Here is a 16130-nt window from a genome sequence, read left to right as displayed (position 1 = left end):
GGGTGTTCGTTTGTAATAAAACAACAAGAATGGTCAAAATCTGTTTATTGAGGAATGGCGTATTATAGTGTAGTTATAAATTTATCTGTTTGTCTGCGTAAATATTTCAGTGTAAAATGTAGCCGTACCGTGCCGTTGGTTAACGTGTAGATAAAGGATTTTAATAAAGCTCTTATACAAAGTTTCATACAGTAGAGTTTGATTTCACTCATAAATTGATATGTCTCATAATATGTTAAGGCCACGAATTGGTCCGTTAGGTTAGTAACAAAATAATAAAAAATAACTAACAAGAAAAAATATAATATCCAACTATAATATTATGATTATTAAAATAAATATCTTTGTTTCACATTGAACATCCCGACTTTTAACAAAAGCCAGGTGTCTAAAATTATTTAAAATACCATCAAAATAAGATCTGAGTGCTTAGTGCGAGTTTTCGTGAATTTTTTTACGGACTCACATGTGAGCGCGTATACTAAGATTTGTATGCAGTGTTGCCAACTTAGTGGATTTTCCACTAATACTGGTGGTTTAAGTCCCCTATTTAGTGGCGAAATGTTGAAAGTACTGCGGGTCAAGTAGCGAAATGTAAGTTTTGTGGTACAGCTTTAAGGAGTTACTATGGAGATTTGAAGTCTCACGGAATGTCAAAAAAGCATCTACAAAACAAAAAGGTGAACGACTACTATATAATTATATTAAGTACTTATTCATTGGTCAAATGCGTAACTAAACAATTTGTGAAACTACTACGCCGATTATAATTTGTGAAGGATTCGGATCGGGTCGGATGAATTGCTAAACAGATGTAATGCTTTGTCTGTTTTAATTTTCTATCGTTGCCGAGTTACATCTTTGGATGATTAAATTGTTTTAGGTTACAATAAAATATAAACAATATTTTTTTAGTGGTGAATTTGGTGATTTTAAGTGTGGGATAAATTTTTGTTAGTGGTTTTCTGGTGGTTTTAAAAGTTGACTCTGGTGGTAAGCTTCTACAACTGTTGGCAACACTGTTTGTATGGAACAAAAACAGGTTCCAATTTTTGACACTAGGTGGAGCTGTTTTTGTTCCATACAAATCTTAGTATACGCGCTCTCATGTGAGTCCGTAAAAAAATTCACGAAAACTCGCACTAAGCACTCAGGTTTTTGTCCGAATCTTTAGCGAAGTGACTAATTAGAGATGTACCGACTAGTCGACTGTTGACATCGATTTATTTCATTCGTTTGTTGTAATCGAACCAGTGACACTAGTGAACACATCTCTTCTACAAAATTATATTAATTATCACTATCCATGCGATTTACTAAAAATTACAAAGATGGAACATTCCTTATAATATTTAAAGAGTGAATACTTAATAGTTCGCTCGTTTTGAAGGCACTATAGTAATATTTACACGAGAAACGATCGCTCAACAAACATGCTATAATATAATTTAAAGAAAACGTATCTTTGGCTAAAAATAAGATATAAATTGTCGTTCGTACGCGCTCGCTCCGTGCTCTAATTCACTCGTCTATTTTCGAATGTACGATGATCTTTTTACCTTGAACTAATTACCGGCTGTGTCTGTATTTCTTTCTTAGTTAATTATCGCAATGAGTTTCTTTGGATTTTGTGACAAAGAATAGATATTGAGCTCATCTTTACACTTACTTCAGTTTATTCGGCAGACATTTTTGTATAGATGTCATTGTCAGAAAAAGTACCGATGTATGTTTTGTCGTCCATCAACGTTCTATCGTTAAGTTGAATAGCTTTGCCCCCATCCTTATTTATTGAAAGTTCTGCAGCTCAGTTATGATTCTCATTTAAATAATGGGGTAGGCCGATAACTGTTTCCTGTGATTCAAACTAAAATATTAACCATAGTAAAATTCGGCATTTTCACAGAGCAAGTGCGCATCAAACGGTCCAATAAACTTACTTAAACAAATAAAAATATATCATTCGCTTAGCCTAAAGTTTAAATATTTAAAGAATATTGTATTGTGATTTATAACATAAGTGAATACTATCATATCTCTTCGTTCATGTCACACGTCACATGACTCAAATATTGATGTCTTTTATTCCGAATTTGTACTAAAAGACTCCGAAAATAGTTTATTTCGGAATTGCTAGAACCATTCAACTGTTCACATCCTGTATTTAGAGACAATTTAGTAGATATCAGAATCATTCTTATAAATTCAATATAATTCATTACTTTAATAGAATAATTCACTGTCAATAAAATGTTGTTGATAATTTTGTCTCAAAATATAGGGTGTTCTCATTCCTGTCTGTCAGTATTATAAAATTTCACCTACACTACTTACAATTCTGAAAAATCTAGCAACAAATTCAGAAAGACTAAGTTTCTAAGTTATCTAAAATTTTGTTTTGTACGTAAATGATAATATCCGAGAGCTAATTTTAATGTTGAAAGCTGTTGTATGCCAGTCGCGTATCCCTTTCACAAAAAATCTTATTTCGCAAAATATATGCTAGAATTTTAATTATCTCTTTGGAGGCAACTAGTTTTATGGCTTACTAGTGTCTTTAAGGCACTTGTACAATTATATTTGACTCCTCTGTTAAACACAAAACACATTCTTTAACATCAAGCAACTTTTAGACTTCATAAGGGTTGGACCACATCTGGCAGCACGGAATCGCCTTTTTCCGTCGCTCTTTCTCTTTCTGTCGCTTAGAACTGCCATTTGGCATGCCATTTTTCATTGCCAGATGTGGTCCAACCCTAAATCATCAAACACCAAAAAAACCCCAACCAATTTTACACCAAAACCACAAAGGGAATTATAACACATCGCGACTGACAGTACACCTAGCTTCCAACATCACCAGCATAGCCGAACACCTTCTCAGGTGGTATGAGTGGCTACTTCACGGAGTGAGGAAAGATGAGCGGAGATGCCATAATGCAGGCAGGTCAGGCGCCTTCTTCTAGGTCAAAGTACGGCGGGCCAGACCAAAACGATCAGTTACGAGTGAACTAACGAGGAAAGAATCCGACCAGAATTCTTTAAGATATCTGTCAACGATTTTTGGTATTACAGAAGGAGACAGTAACTACCTCATACTTTCGCACACTTGCATTTTGCGCGCTATTAGGACATTTTCCGTTATGGCATCTCCGCTAGTCATTTTGTTCTCCATGGGCTACTTATCCTAATTAGTCTTGAGGTCACTCCGGTGGACCGCCATTGGTCTCGGCAGCTGCTTTGCGCTCATCGTCCTCATTTTCTAAGATGTCAGTGAAGCAGAACGGCGCGAAGGCATACCCTTGACCTTCGTAGAATTTGCTCATGAATTCCACCCTGGAATTTAAGATAGATCGTATTGGTTATTCTGAACTTTTAACTGGCATTTATTTATTGATAAACATATAACTGAAATTTTTGAACATTCTATGAAAAGCAACGGGTATTATATTTAAAGTCTGAGAAATTGATAGTGGTAGGCATTGTTCACACCAAACGTATTGTCCGCCGCTGACTGTGAGTATACTCACTGTCTGCCCCAGTGTGAACGTCGACTCAATCTGCAGTACGCGTACTCACCAAGCCGACAATAGGCTATAGCGTACGATGCGCTACATGTGTGAACAAAAGAATAGGCTCTTGCAGGTTCACACTAGATGCGTACGCTGAGCGGCTATTCTACACATAAAAGGGCTCAGTATTTGAAGTTGCTCGTAGTATTTTATAAACGATAAAACTGGCGTAATTTATTTTTTTCAAATCAGACGTTTTACTGATATTTCAATTAAATGATGCGCATTCAGATAGTTGCCATTTGCGAAGCTCTAGAGGAAGACGAAAATAATAAAAAGAAGAGATTGTGGGTACATCCCTTAAATTTGAAGAGATGTGTAGATATATCTACACATCTCTTCAAACATCTCTTCATCGTAGATATATCTACACATCTCTTCAAATTTAAGGAATATAGACTTTATCCAAATAAGTTCAAGAAATATTTTCGTATGACAATAAAACATACGATGAGTTACTATCTTTAATACGTTTAAGTTTATATAAAAGCCGAGGCGCGGCGGTGCGTACGCGGCGGAGCGGCGCTATTCGGCAACTGCGTCCGCGTAGCCAATCCGCGTCCGCCGTGCATAGTCGCGTAGTAAAATAATCGGCCACGGAGAGTCAGAAGCCAGTAAGTCTGACACCAGTCTAACCAAGGGGTATCGGGTTGCCTGGGTAACTGGGTTGAGGAGGTCAGATAGGCAGTCGCTTCTTGTAAAGCACTGGTACTCAGCTGAATCCGGTTAGACTGGAAGCCGACCCCAACATGATTGGGAAAAGGCTCGGAGGATGATGAGGATGATGATGGAGAGAGTGAGCTACAACAGACGACGTAACAGCGTATAGTCGGTTCGGTGTGAACGACAATTTCAATATATATGGAAAAGCAATAAACTGCGTAACGCGCGCTCACAGTCAGCGGCCGACAATACGTTTGGTCTGAACGATGCCGTAAATAGATGATCATGACTATGAAACAAGTAATTTGTTATCTTTGAAATCGTAAAATCAAGTCAAAGCTGACATGAACAGTTTTCTTCGTGGTCTACATGCCATTTAAGACCTTAAAATTACATAAGGTTCAAAATACCCACCAATGCAACCGCAGCGTATGTAGGAAGGCAGACAGGCCCTCCATGAGCACGAGTATGGCGAGCGTGAAGAACGCCCACACCGCGAATATCACGTACAACTTCAGCGAGTTCACGCCCGGGTATCCCATACCCATGATCAGGACTCGCTGCCAGAGGACTGCTGATAGCTCTGTGGGAGAAAGGGGAGATGGTAAAACTGGTAACGCTTTGAAGAAAGCATCTTAGGATTTGCTATAGCTTCGAAGATAGAGATAAACTTCATTTCTTGAGTTAAGATGGGAGAGGTTGAAGGTTACCTACTTTTTAATGATTAGAGTTAGACCGCGAACTAGAAACATGGGATTGGTAACTATGTATATTTTCGACTCGGATTTTCGATAAAAAGCTCACAATACGACTATTAAGACTACTCCGAACTACATAATCCTTGTGGTTATGCCAGCAAAATAACGCTCCACTTCTTTCAATTCCGAATGTAATCTCTAAGCGATTGCGTGCCCCTTTTTATAATCAAAAATTCTGGTTAAATCAAGTACCCTAATTTCATAAACACAGATAAACTCACGCGCATGAGCCAGCGACAACGCCCACAGACGTAGATACGACGCTGTATGCGACACCGCGCCGAGCACATACTCGATGGTGTGGATGCACTGCGTGATCAGCTCCTCCGCCATGCCACCGTCGTGTCCTTCCTTCTCTACTTCCTCGCCTGTCTCCACGCCTTGTTGGTATTGCTGGAAATTAAAATAAAATAGGTGAATTAGGAATAGCTTTATGACTCCGTGCTAATGTTAAGTATTGATTATGATTTACGCCGGAAAGGATAGATGCAGGTCACTGAAGACCGAACCAAGTGGACTGAAGACTCACAAGATAAAAATTGAATTTGCGATAATCAAACTACGGATGGATTAAGTGAGGTTAGGCCAATGCCAAAACCAAAAGCACAAAAAGGTTTTTTTAGTAAGGATAATCATACAAATTAGGATCTTAGCCATGCTTGATATCTTTACTATACGTATTTAATTCTTTACCTTCCGTTTCTTAGCCATAATCATCTTATACACCGGCTTCCCAAACAACATGACTGGTATACACAAGAATCCTATAGCTAGGAAGGTCTTCTGCACTTGATCCTGACCGTCGTACATCATTGCACGACAGGGAGGCTTGTCTTCAGAGCTCTTTAGCAGCATCATGTTGATGAAGATGATCAGCACTGATGGAGCGCAAGACGTGCCTGATGCTGGGTCTGAAATGAAAACAGTATATACTTTAGCAGTACTCCTCGTTGGTCTAGTGGTTGCAAGTGCGGCTGCTGAGCACGAGGTCTCGGGTTCGATTCCCGAGTCGGGCCGAAATCGCTTTGTGGGTTTTAGAAGACTTTCACAAAGCAGCCCGGAGCCTGGAAGTTGGTGATTGATACACCCGTGCATCGGAGAGCACGTAAATGTCGGTCCTGCGCCTGATCTCTCTCCGGTCGTGTCGGATTTGCCGTCCCATCGGGTTATGAGAGTGAAGGAATAGGGAGTGCACCTGTGTCTGCGCAAATGCTTGTGCACTATAATATGTCCTGCGCAATTGGCTGATCTCCTTACATGAGAACAGCCGCCGTAGCCGATAATCGGCTAGGAGGACATCATCATCATCATCACTATGGCATATATTAGATGGTATAAGAATAGGCTTCTGTCTGTTCCCCACAAAATTAATAATTAGCTTCTTCGATAGCTTGCTGGTGTGGCCATAGGGAACATAAAAGAAAAAGGCTTTCCAAGTAGTAAATAGGTATAAATAACTTTTATTGTAGAAGAAATTATATAAACGTGCTCACAGGAAAAAATTTGAACAGAGAGATCGTCATTTCTTTTGTTCTTGACAATTAAGAAAAAATAAAAATAAAATACATCCTCCAATGAGGTTTTATATGTCATGAACATGCTGGGGCCTCAGCCACAAGCTAACCTCATCATTGCCAGTATGACAATTAAATTAAAACATTTAAAATAATTACCCAAATGGATTAGTAAAGAAATTAAAGATAAACTAAACCCAAGAGCAATTCTTGCTTTAAAAATAAAGGGTAGATACATTAATTATAATCAATAGGTAATGGACACACTTTCATAACACTTGTTCTTACAATGTGACCTTTGCTAGTTTTTACCTCCACTGCACGAACTAAATCATCTTTTCCTGGAATGACCTTTACAATTCTACCTACAGGCCAGTTCAATGGAGATACATTATCAGACTTAAACAATACCATATTGCCTATTTCTAAATTAGGTAGTTGAGTTTTCCATTTAGGTCGACTCTGCAACATAACTAAATATTGTTTATGCCATTGATTCCAAAAATGCTGTTGCATTTGAGAACATTGTTTCCAAAAACTAAGCCTTCCTACATTTACATCAGTCAAATTAAGCTCTGGATATGAAGTCAATGGTGAGCCAGTAAGGAAATGTGCAGGTGTCAGGTAAGACATGTCATCACAATCTCTTGACATGGGAGTTAATGGTCTAGAATTTAAAATACTTTCTATGTGCACTAACACTGTATACAGCTCTTCATATGTAAGTACACTCTGAGTAATTACACGTTTCATATGATATTTTATACTTTTTACTCCTGCCTCCCACAGGCCACCAAATACAGGGGAATATGAAGGAATAAATTGAAACTGTATTCTCTCTGAACAACCATAATCAAACACTTTGTTTTGATGATCTGTGGAATTCAGTAGCTTATGCAAATCTTTGAGTGCATTATCAGCACCTCTATAATAACTAGCATTATCACAATATATTTTTGTAGGCTTATTTCTACGGCTTATAAACCTTTTTAAACAAGCTAAGAAAGTATTAGTTGTCATGTCTGACGCCAATTCTATGTGAATTGCTTTAGTAATAAAACATATGAAAATAACAACATAAGCCTTGGTTATAACAGGATTTCTTACTCTAGTTTGTTTAACATTGAAAGGACCTGCATAATCAGTGCCTACAATTTGAAAAGGACGTGTAATATTTACTCTATCAAGTGGTAATGAACCCATAAGTTGAGTGGAAGCTTTAGCCTTAAATCTGAAACATAATACACACTTGTGCAACACAGATTTTACTTCTCTATTAGCATTGATTAGCCAATATTGCTCGCCTAAACTGCTAAGAATTAGCTTCTGCTCAGCATGCTTAAGGCGAATGTGTTCATTAAGAATGATAAGTTTGGTCAAAGTTGACTTTTTGGGCAAAATAATAGGATGCTTTTGCTGAAATGAGAGGTTTGCATTTTGCAAGCGACCACCTACTCTTAATAAGCCGTAGCCATCAACAAAAGGATTTAAACTACTTAAGTAAGAACTTAGATCAACTTTTGACTTTAAACATTTCAACTCATTTTCAAAATGTGAGCTTTGATCAATTTTAATCAAGTCATGCAAAGCAAGAGCCACCTCCTCAGGAGTTAAATGTCCCTGCCTTTTCTTAATATTCTGTTTGTTACAATTAAATACAAAACGTTTGACATAAGCCATTATTCTAGTCATTTTATTTAAATTAGAATACTTTTCTATAAAACTGTAAAATAAATTATTTTCCTTACATTTAACTAAAGTATTACATGTTGAAGGAATTAAATTGAGCTCAGAAGTATCAGAAACATCAGTATTTATCTGAGAATTATCATGAACATATTCACTGTTTTGCAAGTACTGTGGACCATGAAACCACAATGAGTTTTCGATTAACTGATCTGGTTTAAGACCGCGAGATAAGCAATCAGCAGGATTCTCGTTGGTGCTGACATAGTCCCAGTGTACATCTTTTGATAACTGCTTGATTTTTTCCATTCTATTAGCAACATAAGCAGTTAGCTTTACAGACTCAATCTTAAGCCATGATAAAACAATCTTTGAATCTAAATATAAGTAAATAGGAATATAATTATATTTTAATGCTAAAGTAGCATGCACTTTTCTTGCCAACTTGGCTAACAACAAAGCACTATTGAGCTCAAGTCTAGGAATAGTTAATGTTTTATCCTTAGGATTAATACGAGACTTGGAACACAAAAGGTTAACATTTACAGTGTTATCATCTCTGACTACTCTCAAATAAAGGCAACACCCATGTGCAATATTCGATGCATCAGCATAACCAACTAACTCTAGCCTTTTATGTGGATATACATTGATATTTCTAGGAACAGATATACAAGACATATTCATCAAACCTTCAACAAATTGAAGAAATTTTTTATTTAAATCATCAGGGAGAACATCATCCCACTTTAACTTTTCAAACCAGACTTGTTGCATTAAGTATTTAGCTTGCACCAAAATAGGACCTACCAAACCCAAAGGATCAAAAAATTTGCTAATAAAACTTAACATTTGTCTCTTAGTAGAAGGTTTTTGTATTTCAGCGCTTGGACACTTCATATTTAAAGTATCAGAAGTCACATCATATGACAAGCCTAAAGTTTTCACAAAAGTATTTGTTTTATCAAAATCCTCTTTATTTAATTGATGAAGTTCAATAGGAATGTCATCTAATATTTCAGTGTTATTTGAACACCACTTGTGTAATGAAAAACTAGCTAAGTTCAAAAGCTCAATAAGTTGCCTTTTTATCTCAACAAGCTCTAAAATATCGTTGGAACCACATAAAACATCATCGACATATGTAGAATATTTCAACACAAAAGATGCTAATGGATATTTTTCTTGGTACCGTTCAGCAAGTTCAATCAAACACCTAGTTGCTAAAAATGCAGAACTCTTTAAACCATATGTGACAGTTTGTAGCTGAAGACATTGCACACTTTGATCAACAGAATCTCGCCAAAGAATATTTTGCAAGCAGCAATGGTCTTTACTCACTAATATACCCCTATACATAGCCTTTATATCACACAGTAAGACATATTTAAAACTCCTAAATAGTGTCAAAATGTCAAATAAATCATTTTGCACAACAGGCCCATTAAGCATCATGTCATTTAGACAAATACCATTATTGGTTTTCATGCTCGCGTCAAAGACAGCTCGAACCGGAGTAGTTTTACTATTTAAATTAATGACTGGGTGGTGAGGTAAGAAATACACATTACCTGCCCTAGGATCATAGTTAGATATATCAAAGTACATGGCATGGCCTTGCTCAAGATAAACATGAATGAACTTCTTATACTGCTGAAATAACTTATCATCTTTAGCGAAACGCCTTTCTAAATTATGAAAACGATGCAATGCCTGATTAAATGAGTTACCCATCTGGATATCATTTAAATTAAGTTTTAAAGGTAAATCTACACAAAACTTTCCATCAACAAGTTTGACAGAGTTTTGAAAACATTCCTCAGCTAGTTGATGCTCAGTAAAACCTTCCTTATAAATTTCAGGTACTTTTTCACATTTCCAAAAATTTGATATAGTATGTTCAATACTATCAAGTTGATCATTATGAGAATTATGAGAAATATTATGGGGGGTACCTTGAACTGTTATACACAAATTTGAAGAATGGATGTTTCCAACAGATACCGGTAGGCTGCCTGCTACAATATAACCTAGGCTGGTATTAACCAGGTAGGGACCTTGCGGCGTTAGAGGCAGTGATTCCCTCTGAAGCACCTGGAAAAATACATCACACCCTAATAACAAAGAAATTTCACCAGTTTTATTAAAGTTTTTATCTGCCAAATAGACATGCGAAGGAATATTAAACCCAACATTATAAAAACTTTGTTGTGGCAGTTCACAAGTTATATTCTTAGCTATATAACAGTTTAAGGCTAATTTAAAGTTGCTATTAGCAGCATAAATATCAAAATTTGCCCTCTGGTGCATATTACTAGTGCCTTGTAGAATACCTGTAATGAGCTGATTTGCCGGTGTAATCTTGGAATCAATTTGATCAGCAAGCTTTTCTGTAATAAAAGATACCTGGCTACCCGTGTCCAGCAAAGCGCGTGCATGGATAAATGTACCATTTTTGGTGATAATACGAACTATAGCAGTAGGTAGCAGCACATCCTTCACAGGCGAGGTACTTGACATAGCTACTGCACTGTCAGACCTTCCAACATCAGCACAGGGCACTGCGGCAGTAGAACTGGCAGTGGCAACATTGCTCGCCTCCTTCTTAGCCATTTCTACACCATGCAGAAGCGTATTGTGCCGTTGCTGACAGATAGAGCATTTCAAACGCAACTTGCATTTACCACCATGCGCATTCAAACAAACAATGCATAATTTATGTTTTTTAACAAATTGACCCTTGTCATTATCAGCAGCAAGTTTAAATTTGGCACACATGTATAATCTATGATTAGTATTGCAATACTTACATGAGACTGCTGCTACTGTATTACATGCAGGCTTGCCAGGCTTCACACCACTGGGAGTACTCACAGGCATTGTTTCCATTGCATTCTCCCTGGCCAACGCTCTGGACTCCAAAAAATCTATGAATTCCTGCATAGAAAACACAACCTTTTTATCCCGTCTTAAGTGAAACTCACTGTTTGTCTCAGAATCCACTTTCCGGAGCAAAATATTGACCATTATTGGACCCCAAGCTTCAACTGGCATGTTTAAACTTTTTAGTGCAGTTAAATGCACATTAGCACTTGCTACTAAAGATCTAAGATCAGCAGCAGTGCATTTAGGCAAAGCAATCAAAGTATTAATGTGATGGTTAATGATCATTGGCTCATTGTTATAGCGGTTTTCTAACAACTTTAATGCTTCTGAATAATTTAGTTCAGTCAAAGGCAAATTTTGAATTAAGCTTAAGGCTTCCCCAGTTAAAAATGATCTCAAATAATATAATTTTTGGCACAGACTCAAGCTTGTGTCAGAATCAATGACTGCCTTAAACATATTAATAAAAGGTAGATAATCTAAAATATTGGCACCACTAAATTCTTTTATTGTAATTTGTGGGAGCTTCCTGAAATTATTTGCATTTTGCCTAGGAGGCTCCACCTCGGGCTGCCCCGATTTACGACAAGCATTGAGCTGACGATCAATTTTGGATATGCAGGTGAAGTACTTACTTTCATACACAAAAGGGTCTTCATCGTCCTTTGGATTTATGCACAAAATACTCTTGTTAAGGTCCTCGTAAGAGGCAAAGTTTTTCGCCAAGCGACTGCGCCGCTCTGTGAGCAACTCACTAGACGCGATCACAATTTCTTCGCTGTTACAAAAACTTTCTTCACGAGTTATTGCACCCTTTACATAGCCCCTACGGAGCTTTAATTGAGCCAGCTCGTCACTAAGAGCCATGTTGCTATATCCTAAGATGCAAGCCAAAACCCAGATGCAACAAATGTAAGCAACACCTTAACGTTAAGTACACTGTTATAAATAATATGCAACTAACAAAACTAACAAAATAAACAGAAACGTGTAAAAAAAAATGGCGACGCGAAAAAAAATGATGAACGCCGACAGTCAATTCATTCACTCGATGTTCGATATTTGGCCGGAAACTCACGGCAAATGTTCATTGTTCGGTCGCTCTTCGCGCGCTCATTGGTTGCGTTTCGTTTTCTTGGGTTGGCAGCGCCTTACCTCGTTTGCACGTTTGGATACGCGCGATGCACGCAGCGAAACTGCTCCCGTAATAGCACGGAAACACCCTTACGCACAATTATTGATGGATGACTCTGAATCCTCCTGTGGCTTTCTTCTTTCTAACCACTTTTTCATAAAGGGATTACCTTGTAATACGAAGCATCAAAATTCTCCACTTCAATAAGAATTATTATCTTCTTACATATATTTAATTTGAAGGAATAATTCCCTTCTATGTAAGTCGAAGACAATCGAAGGACCAATATTTCCTTATATTCGATGGACCAGCTTCTCGAAGACTCGTAGAATCACTTTTTCGAAGGCTCGATAGATCAGGTTCTCGAAAGCTCGAAGGATAACTTTTTCTCGAAGGACCAATTTTTATGTTCCCCACAAAATTAATAATTAGCTTCTTCGATAGCTTGCTGGTGTGGCCATAGGGAACATAAAAGAAAAAGGCTTTCCAAGTAGTAAATAGGTATAAATAACTTTTATTGTAGAAGAAATTATATAAACGTGCTCACAGGAAAAAATTTGAACAGAGAGATCGTCATTTCTTTTGTTCTTGACAATTAAGAAAAAATAAAAATAAAATACATCCTCCAATGAGGTTTTATATGTCATGAACACTGTCACAAACTGCAGAAGTGATTTTTGGACATCAGTATCTTTCCTTGAATAGCAAAGTGTGTTGCCAGGTGCAACTCTAAGTCTCGACAATCTTTATTAGACACATGTTATTCAAAAAATTGCTTTGTACTTTTAATACTAAATATTTTTGTAGGTACAATTTAAACTTTCAGACATTACGTACCTTCGGCCACAGCCGAGTACATGATCCACTTCATAAACATCAGCAAACACAGGTACCAAAACAGCAGCAGCAAAAACAAAATCTGCGGTATGTACTGCAGAAATATCATCTCTTGCTTCTTGAAGAAACTGTGGAATAAAAACATCATCATTTACATCACCATCACCACTGATTGGAAACATACAAAACATTCTAGTTTCTATGAATACAGTAATTACTTGAAGTTTACCACACTCATAGTTACACCAAACGCCATATGGATCACGCCGAATATGATCGATAGTTTCATCTTGAACGAGTTTAGGAATATTATGTTGTTTGATGCGAACTGGAAAAGAAAAAAACATATTTAAATACTATTATTTTAAACACAATTTTCCTTGTAATTAGTGGTCTGCCTAGGTCCTGGACTCAGCCATTGAAAAATGAAAATAAATAATTTTGGAGGCTCCCATATAACAAACGTGATTTCTATAGATAATGTTACAGAACCCCTAAATACAATTTCTACAAGTTCTCACCTGCCAAGCAGGGTCCAACCCAAACGGATAAGGCGTTTGTGTATAAGCCGTCTTTGGATCCAATTCTAACATAGTATGATTCTGTAGAACCCCATCTTCATAGACATTCCGCCAACTGGTTCCAAATATATTCAGCGATTTCGAAAACATGTCATTGTATATAAGCCCAGTGTATATAGAGAATATTCCCATGAGAAGAATGATATATCGTCCGCCAAAGAATATGTTCCATATTTCGTTATCTGTCTGGACTTTGGAGAATTTCTTTTCGTAAATGACTAGGATGGCGGCGAAGGCTGTCATGATGATCCCATGGCCGACGTCCCCGAACATTACGGCGAATAAGAACGGGAATGTTATGATCGTGTATAATGCTGAAACGAGAAATGTGCGCGTTAATTTAGTAGACTTCATTAAGAATGCAATTGTCAATCGAAATCACTATAATAGGTGTTGTGCGAAGACCTAAACCCACCTTTAAAATTCTAGGTACTGGTAGTAACAATATTCGAAAGTAAAATTGATAATACTAACGGTTGGCTGCACCATGAGTCTTTAACGATAATCGTATTGAATTGTTTAATCACAAATTTCACCAATAGGTGGCCAGTTAACGGCTGGTTATAAATATTATGTTATGGTTTGGTTATCGTTTTAACATTAGCATTTCAATCCACCGTTAGTTATCCATAATTACCTGGATTGACTTCTCTGTAGCTGGCAATTCCATAGGAATCAATCAGGTTCTGGAAACCCCTGGTGAACTTGTTCGTCCTATTGAAAGTCGGAGGCGTCTCGTGTGTTGGTACATAGTGTAGGATCGATGGGATCGGACTGCCACTAGCTTTCTGAAAGGTAAACGAGGTTATTTTATTTTTCTTACTGTAGGTCTTATTTTCAATCTATCAAAGAGGGGACTAATAAGTGGGGCCATGTTGCCACAATTTCACCTTATCTACCACTTTGGTACTATCATCAACAGTGATAATTTTTACGCAATTAGAAGTTATTATTAAATCCACGAACGGGTTAACAAAGTCTGGATTCAGTGATGCCATGATAGACCACTACAGCATAAGGTCGGCACAATGAGAATTCATAACTATAGGACAGGTATACCAGATTTTTAAACTTACCACGCCATTCTCTAGCGCCTTCTGCACCACAGTCAGATCTCTCCGCGGCACCCAACACTCGGCAATCAGACATTTCTTCACAATATCCATACTGAACATGTTCAGTGTGTGGTAGATTGCCTTCTCCTTACGGACGGCCACCATCCAGGTGCTGATGTCTCGCGCGATGTTTGTCAGCACTAGGCGACGGTGGTTCTCTGTTTGTTCTAGCACCTGGAAGATTGGTTTGTTAGGTTAGTTATAATCCCCTGCCAACACGCCTTCAGTAACTTCATCACGACATGCTTATAACTTTAAATCGTAATGTTTTATTTAATCTTTGTGGGGCGGGTACATGTAGGAGTACATAAAAGATGTACATGGGTTAGTATGTAAGGAAGTACAGAAGGAAGTATGTAAAGAAATGTAAAAAAGAATATATAGGGAGAGTAGGCACATAAGGGAGTACATAGGGAGAGTAAGTACATAAGAAAGTACATAGGGAGGGTAGGTATATAAGAGAGCACAAAGGAAGATTACATAAGGTAGCACCATTAAAATCCAATAAACATTATACAGCTAAATTACTTCTAAACAACACATACCATTTCCAAATCCTTGATCCTGGTGCCAACTCCAGCAAGCATGTCCAACTGATCCTTATATGTAGCAGGACAAGGGTAGAGAGTAGCCTTGAATCCATGGCAGACCTTCTTCACGCGGAGCTTGATCTGCTCGCCGTGGAAGAATACCACGAACACTGTCTTCTGTAGTTCGTGACCCTGGAATGATGGAGTTTTTTTAAGGGACTCAGTGATTAAAAAATCACACAAGAATAATTTCGACATCTGCCTAGCCTATTTCTAACTATGCTGTGGTCGGCTTCCGTATCAGTATCAGTGTTTTATACGGAACGAGTGCTTATCTGACCCCCTTAACCAAGTAGTCTAAGGTCCCTGGTATCCTTTTTTGTTGCGACTGGTCGTCAGACTTTTAGGCTCTTGTGGAATGGCATTTAAAAGACCTCAGTCGCAGTATTTTACGTAAGTGTGAGTGTCTTCTAAATAGAGTGGCGTTTCAGTAGGCAGCCGTAAGTCAAAGTCATGTAAACTAATAATATTTTCAAATGAAAAAATGCAGAGATTATGAGAACTATCTTGTTCTGTAATAACGTTGTCAGTGAAGAATTTATTATTCACATTAATATTAATAGCTTCCGCTACAAGCGAATGTTTTAAATATTTAACTTGTGAAATGTTAACAAGCTGTGAAATGGCTTTATTAACATACGGAAGTAGTAATTGGCGGAACATTTATCTATATTAAAATTCATCAACTAGTAATGGTGATACAGTTTTGGCTCCATTTTCATGTTATTTTTTATCCTTTTCAATTGGGCTATTGGTTGCCGACCCTAAAATAGTTGGGAAAAAGGCTCGGAGG

General features: G+C 37.5%; 1 protein-coding gene and 1 long non-coding RNA gene across 2 annotated transcripts in view; both read right to left on the bottom strand.

Moving 5' to 3' along the window:
* Nucleotides 1–28: 28 nt before the first annotated feature.
* LOC110378008 (V-type proton ATPase 116 kDa subunit a 1) overlaps nt 29–16130 on the bottom strand; it is a 42089-nt gene continuing 25987 nt past the window's right edge. The window contains exons 5-14 of the mRNA XM_049838580.2: nt 15293–15469; nt 14709–14921; nt 14270–14420; nt 13573–13946; nt 13270–13379; nt 13052–13179; nt 5687–5904; nt 5215–5386; nt 4650–4818; nt 29–3336 (exon numbers count right to left, since the gene is read on the bottom strand). Coding sequence (XP_049694537.2) covers nt 3204–3336; nt 4650–4818; nt 5215–5386; nt 5687–5904; nt 13052–13179; nt 13270–13379; nt 13573–13946; nt 14270–14420; nt 14709–14921; nt 15293–15469 — 1845 coding nt within the window. The 3' untranslated portion in view covers nt 29–3203. The remainder of the gene's footprint in view (nt 3337–4649; nt 4819–5214; nt 5387–5686; nt 5905–13051; nt 13180–13269; nt 13380–13572; nt 13947–14269; nt 14421–14708; nt 14922–15292; nt 15470–16130) is intronic.
* Nucleotides 6391–12216, bottom strand: LOC110376205 (uncharacterized). Its single transcript, XR_007511180.2, has 3 exons — nt 11715–12216; nt 11004–11130; nt 6391–10287 (listed from the first exon to the last, which is right to left on the bottom strand). It is a non-coding gene; the product is annotated as an uncharacterized LOC110376205 (long non-coding RNA).

This window comes from Helicoverpa armigera, chromosome 12, assembly GCF_030705265.1.
Source record: "Helicoverpa armigera isolate CAAS_96S chromosome 12, ASM3070526v1, whole genome shotgun sequence".
NCBI lineage: Eukaryota > Metazoa > Arthropoda > Insecta > Lepidoptera > Noctuidae > Helicoverpa > Helicoverpa armigera.
The sequence above is the reverse complement of the archived record's forward strand: the minus strand, read 5'-3'. Positions and strand labels throughout refer to the sequence as shown.